This window comes from Dreissena polymorpha, chromosome 2 (assembly GCF_020536995.1).
Source record: "Dreissena polymorpha isolate Duluth1 chromosome 2, UMN_Dpol_1.0, whole genome shotgun sequence".
NCBI classification, from domain to species: domain Eukaryota; kingdom Metazoa; phylum Mollusca; class Bivalvia; order Myida; family Dreissenidae; genus Dreissena; species Dreissena polymorpha.
In genome coordinates, this window is record NC_068356.1 from 147,923,161 (window position 1) to 147,930,058 (window position 6,898).

Genomic DNA, 6,898 nt, shown 5'->3' on the forward strand with positions numbered 1-6,898 from the left:
AATATATAAATATAGAATGTAAGGTTGATATTGCAATATCTAAGAACCCACGAGAGCTGTATGTATCAAAAGAGAACGTAAGGTTGATCTTTTGACATCAAGGAACCCAAGATTGCTGGTCGTTTAAATATAGAATGTAAGAATGATATTAAGATATCTAAGAACCCACGATTGCTGGATATTTAAATAGAGAATTTAAGGGTGCTATTGCGATATCTAAAAACCCACGGTGGCTGGATGTATAAGTAGAGAATGTAAGGTTGAAATTGTGATATCTAAAACCCCATGATTGATGGATGTATAAATAGAGAATGTGAGGTTGATATTGCAATATCTAAGAACCCACGATTGCTGGATTTATAAATATAGAATGTAAGGTTGATATTGCATTATCTAAGAACCGACGAGCGCTGGATGTATAAATAAAGAATGTAAGTTTGATATTGCGATATCCAAGAACCCACAATTGCTGGATGTATAAATAGAGCATATTGGGTAAATATTGCGTAATAAATGAACCCACGATAGCTGGATGCATGAATAGAGGATGTACGGTTGAAATTGCGATATCTATGAACCCACGATTGTTGGATGTTAAAATCGAGGATGTAAGGTTTATAATGCGATATCTTAGAATCCACGATTGCTGGATGTACAATTAGAAAATGCAAGGTTAATATTGTGATATATAGGAACCCACGATCGCTGGATGTATAACTAGATCATGTAAGATTTATATTGCGATATAAGGTTGTTATTGCGATATATAGGAACTCCTCACGACTGTTGGATGTATTAATAAAGAATGTAAGGTTGATATAGAGACATCTAAGAACCCACGATTGCTGAATTTATACATAGAGAATATAAGGTTGATATTGTGAAATATATGACCCCACGATTGCTGGATGTATAAATAGAGAATGTAAGGTTGATATTGCAAAATCCATGAACCCACGATTGCTGGATGTATGAATAGAGAGTGTAAGGTTGATTGTTGCACGTAAAAATAGAGAATGTAAGGTTGATATTGCGATATGTATTAACTCACTGTGACATAACCATATTGTTTATTCTTATGATAGAAATTTAAGTACAGACAGATTTAATAACAGGGAAATATTTTAATAATATGTTTGAGTAATTAATTAGGAACTGTTATAATTACTGATATGTAAGAAAATGTTGAAAGGTTTTACATCAATATTTCTATCTTATACGTAAACAGAAGTTAGAAGTTTAAAGTGATCAAACTATTTGAGAGTTCATCTTGTAAAGTAACTGTATGTTGTGGGTATTTTAGAATTAATATAACAGATGTCTTCGGATGGAGTATGTAATGAAGTTTGAAAAATTGATTATGGAAGTATGGTTCCATTTCTACAATTTAGTTCATTTATCGGGAACACGTGTTGATTTGTATTAGTCCTGATTAACAATTCGGCTCGAACATAACAAGCCCCAATTCAGATATGGTATATAATGAAATGTAAATAATTGAAATATCCAATTTCCCAATGTACATAACAAATGTAAGTCCGGAATGAGTGTGTATCTTATTGGTATCGGGGTTCACGTAATCGATTATAGGAGTGTTAGGTTTCACACTACTAATGTGGTTTGTCCATAGAGCATCTGTTTGTATGATCAAGTATGCAAATGAAATGTTCCCAAAGTGATTATTGTATATTGCACTCTTCTGCTGTGACATGTGGTAGGTGTATAAGCGATCCATCCAATCAACAAGGGTTATTCGAAGGGGTGGGTTTAGAACATCGGGGTAAGAGAACAGTTAACCAACCAAGAATGAGAAAGGAAATATCTTAATTTTATGTTTATGTACCTTGGAATAAAATGCTGTGCTTTGTTGTAAAAAGGGATTCTAGAGTCCTAGTTTGACAATCGAGTAGAGCAGTCACGCTTTCTTGACGTGGCGGCCATATTGGCTGCCACGCTGTAAAATCGTACTTCATGAACATTAGGAGCGTTGTGTTAGAAATTATTTAACAGAAATAAATCACGATGAAAACAGAAATGAACTTTGGTTGTTACTGAGTGTTTTCCACGAACGATACATAATTAGGTGACATCACGATTACTGCATACGTATATGGAGCATGTAATGTGTATATTGTGATATCTAAGAACCCACGATTGCTCGATGTGTATATAGAGAATGTAAGGTTGATAGTGTGATATCTACGAACCCACGATTGCTGGATATATAAATAAAAGATGTAAGGTTGATATTGGGATATTTAAGAACCCAGGAGTTCTGGATGTATAAATAGTGATGTTAGGTATATATTGCGATATCTAAGAACCAAAAATGTTGGATGTATACATAGAGAATGTAAGTGTGATATTTCGATATATGTGAACCCACACTTGTCGGATTTATTAATTAAAAATGTATGGTTGATATTGGGTAATATGGATGTATACATAGATAATGTAAGGATGATATTGCGATATCTAAGCACCCACGATTGCTGTATGTATAAATAGAAAATGTAATGTTGATATTGCGATAGGTAGAAACCCAAGATTGCTGGATGTATAAATAGACGTTATTTACACGTCTCTTAAGAGCCTTCACAATTAGATCCGAATAATGGACCACTCAATACTCATGAATGAATAAGTTGACATTAGTGTAATGGTTTTACTCCGTTACTGGTTTATTTTCGTCTGTATAATCAATTATATAACTCTATATTATGCATGTTTTATGTATTATGATCCTAAATACTCTTTATGCGCATCGAAAATATGGAGCCGTTATGCGCCTTAGAACAGACATATACGCAGCTTCATTATGCAAGATAATTCAAATATAGTATGATAAATCCAACAAAAACACATATTTTTCTTCCCTAACGCCTTCATAAGGATAACACAAATAATAACACAAAGCGGGAATACTTTACCAATCAAAGTAACGGCACATCGTACCAGTATGTTTGGTAAACAAAGAAAAACATCTGATATGAATGTTTCACCTATCGCAAATAACGTATTATTATGTTATTAATATCAACCTACACACATTTTCGATACTCTGCATTATACGATCCATATTTCATATTTATATGTGTAGCTTAATGTTTAACACAAATTTCTCTGTTACATCCAGCAATGACCATTGTGAGCAGATAAAGAAGCACAACTTTTAAACGCATGTCAAACAAATACGCGTACAACGAAACAAACGCATACAAGAGATACTATAAGTATATACATTTGATGGATTAAATCAGTGCATACCAAATACGATTGGGTAACAAATAATAATCATTATTAACAAAGTTGATCTGAAATAAAGCATGAATTTATAAAGTTACTGATTAATACAATTACTCGGTACGTTATCACAATGAACATTTATAAAAGTGTTCGGACCGTGTTTTAGTAAACAAACACAACTTAAAAAATCAAATAATACACATCCTAACAATAAAGTAAATTACGAAGGAAAATAAAACACCATCTATATTGCCGGATATAAAATTAAGAATGAGCACATAAATATTTCATGTTTTAGACGCTCTTAATTAACTACGTTCGGTAGTGAATAGTTGAACATGTACGTTTCATAAAATTATTGTCATTTACAACACAATTACAAGGGCGTCAGTTCTAATATCTCCTTCAGATTATTCAAACGACTTTCTTCGCAATTCATCCTCTGACGGACCTCTCGCAATAGCTCAACCATACGACTCTCTATCGCCTGCAACATAGGATACGACCTATTGACCGAACCATTCTCGTTCTCGCACTGTATTAATCTGTTCCAGGACTTCAGATACAGTAGTTCCAGTTCAACTATTATCTTTTTATACCATAACAGTTGCTCTGGGTGCGAGATTACAGCTATCCGTATGTTTGGCAATCAAAGTAATATGTTTGAACCTTCGTTCATCTTATCCGTGATAGTTTCTACCCAAATACGCTTTTTCTCTTCATCAAGTCCGCATTCTGCAATTAGATTCCTTTCTGGAATCATACAATATGGATGTTTGATCTTTAATAATGCCGTTCTTAGTTGCCCCAATCGTTCCCGAAGCCAATACAACAAACTGCTTTCATTGAACCGTGCTTGTGGATTGTTCTCCAGAAGCCACACTACAATGTTTTCACTGTGTATGATGTAATTTCTTTCTTTACTGGCTTTAAAACATACTTGACCACCGGTTTTTTATATAATATAATATATAGGTACACCTGTATATAATTGAGACTGCTCACAAGCTCACAAGCTCATTCTCCCCGGTGTTAAAGCAGATCCTCCATTCAACATGTTGATATTCACTACCCTTAAAACCAAAAGGTGTAATAAATGCCCCCATAGTTACGACTTTGTGAATAATATCCGGTGGTGGCCAAAAGCGACTACGTTCTTCCCATCTCGATATAATGTCAGGACGGTGACAGCGTAAAGAAACGACAATGTATGCATGCATCGGCCCAAATGAACTCGGCCTTAATTGCCAAGATTGTTAATTGTGAACCATGTTTGGCTGATTTTCTATGTTACTAAAAGCATCAATAAATAAAGCACTTCTCAGAAGAACACGCCCATTTTCATCCTCACACAGAGCATCACGCATGATTGTCGGAATAATGGCACCACGTCGATCTAGTAAATTTAGCATAGAGTGTCCATGGTAGCACACGCCGTTGTTTATAGTAAACACAGTAGTCTCCCTCGGTAATTTGTCAGAATTAACACCTTTTGCTAAAAACATGATGCCTTCTACAACACACCTTACATCCATGTCATTTTTAAACGAGCATGTCAACACCTCTGCCTTGCTATCCATAGTGATCTGCGTTAAGATACCATGATGTCAAACATTCAACAGACTATTTTTCTGTAGGCGTCCCTCCGTGCCTGTCTGATGTGAGGCCCATAACCGAAACAGTTCATCAGAGAGCATATCTCTAGGGAGCCATTTTCACACTGAACCTGATAGTGATGAAAACATTGAAACTGCAGGAAATATTAGAAAGCTCCTTAAATAATATGAAACTGCTCATAGCAATCTAAGTGTACGTGTCCTATACGAACCCCTACATGCTATAAAACATTATCTTCTACAGACATTAAAATAATTTAAAAACTGACTTTATATGTTAAATCGGTTTAAGCTGAAACACATAAGCAATTAGTGTGTTTATCACGTAGTTATAATTTGACTCGTATACAAGATAGACAGATAAACAATGCAAAGATAAAACATCAACGGATAAAGCTTAATTTATGCATACATTTATAAGTAAAGAAGTTTAAAACGTAAAACCTAACGTAAAATTTACTCATTATCAATGTTCTACAATGTTATTTTCACATCAAATACTGATATATATTTTACGAAACCAACTTCTGATAGAACTGCACTTACACCATTACTAACAGCTTCTACGTGAACCGCACATATATCAGTACTTGATAAACACACGTGAACTGCATACACAACTATTCGTGCAACGTGTATGAACTGCAGATAAACCAGAACTTACAACTTATACGTGAACAGCACATATACCACTACTTACCACTTCTACGCGCATTGCACATTCACCAAAACATACAACTTTTATGTGCCCTGCACAAACACCAGTAATTTAAATGTATATGTGCACTGTATAAACATCAAGTTCTACGTGCATTGAACATACATCAGCACGTACGATACAACAGTACTTACAACTTCTACGTTAACTGCATATACAACTGTTTGTTTGTTTTTCAGATAACAAGTAAACTGTATAAACAACACTTCTTAAAACTTTTACATGAACTGCACACACACCAGTACTTACAACTTATATGTGAACATCACATACCTAAAGTCTTACATCTTCTATGTGAACTGCATATATACATCAGTAATTACAACTTCTACATAAACTGCACATTCACAAAAACTGACAACTTCTACGTGAACTGCACATATACCACAACTGACAACTGCTACGTGAACTGCACATATACCAGACTGACAACTTCTATGTGAACTGCACATACATCAGAACTGATAACTTTTACGTGAACTGCACATACAACTGTACACAATAACTGACAACTTCCACGTGAACTGAACATACACAAGAACTGACAACTTCTACGTGCACTGCACATACATCAGAACAGACAACTTCTACGTGAACTGCACATACACCAGAGCTGACAACTTCTACGTGATCTGCACATACATCAGAACTGACAACTTCTATGTGAACTGCACATACACAAGAACTGACAACTTCTTCGTGCACTGCACATACATCAGAACTGAACACTTCTACGTGAACTGCACATACACCAGAACTGACAACTTCCACGTAAACTGCACATAAAAAAGAACTGACAACTTCTACGTGAACTGCACATACACCAGAACTGACAACTTCTACATGAACTTCACATACACAAGGACTGATAACTTCTACGTGAACTGCATATACACCGGAACTAACAACTTCTACGTGAACTGCACATACACAAGAACTGACAACTTTCACGTGAACTGCATATACACAAGAACTAACAACTTCTACGTGAACTGCACATACACAAGAACTGACAAATTCCACGTGAACTGCACATACACAAGGACTGACAACTTCCACGTGAACTGCACATGCACCAAAACTGACAACTTCTACGTGAACTGCTCTTACACAAGAACTGACAACTTCTACGTAAAGTGCACATACACAAGAACTGACAACTTCTACGTAAACTGCACATACACCATAACTGACAACTTCCACGTGAACTGCACATACACAAGAACTGACAACTTCTATGTGAACTGCTTATACATCAGAATTGACAACTTCTGCGTGAACTGCACACACACCAGAACTTGAAATTTCTATGAGCACT

The 6,898-nt window shown here is 35.4% G+C and overlaps 1 protein-coding gene across 2 annotated transcripts in view; it reads right to left on the reverse strand.

Annotated features, from left to right (window-relative positions):
• Positions 1-3,587: 3,587 nt before the first annotated feature.
• The window catches only part of LOC127869379 (peptidyl-prolyl cis-trans isomerase FKBP8-like), a 59,634-nt gene continuing 56,323 nt past the window's right edge, over positions 3,588-6,898 (reverse strand). For both annotated transcript variants that reach the window (XM_052411901.1, XM_052411900.1), the window contains exon 10: positions 3,588-4,972. In XM_052411901.1, the coding sequence (XP_052267861.1) occupies positions 4,862-4,972 (111 nt within the window). In that variant the 3' untranslated portion in view covers positions 3,588-4,861. The remainder of the gene's footprint in view (positions 4,973-6,898) is intronic.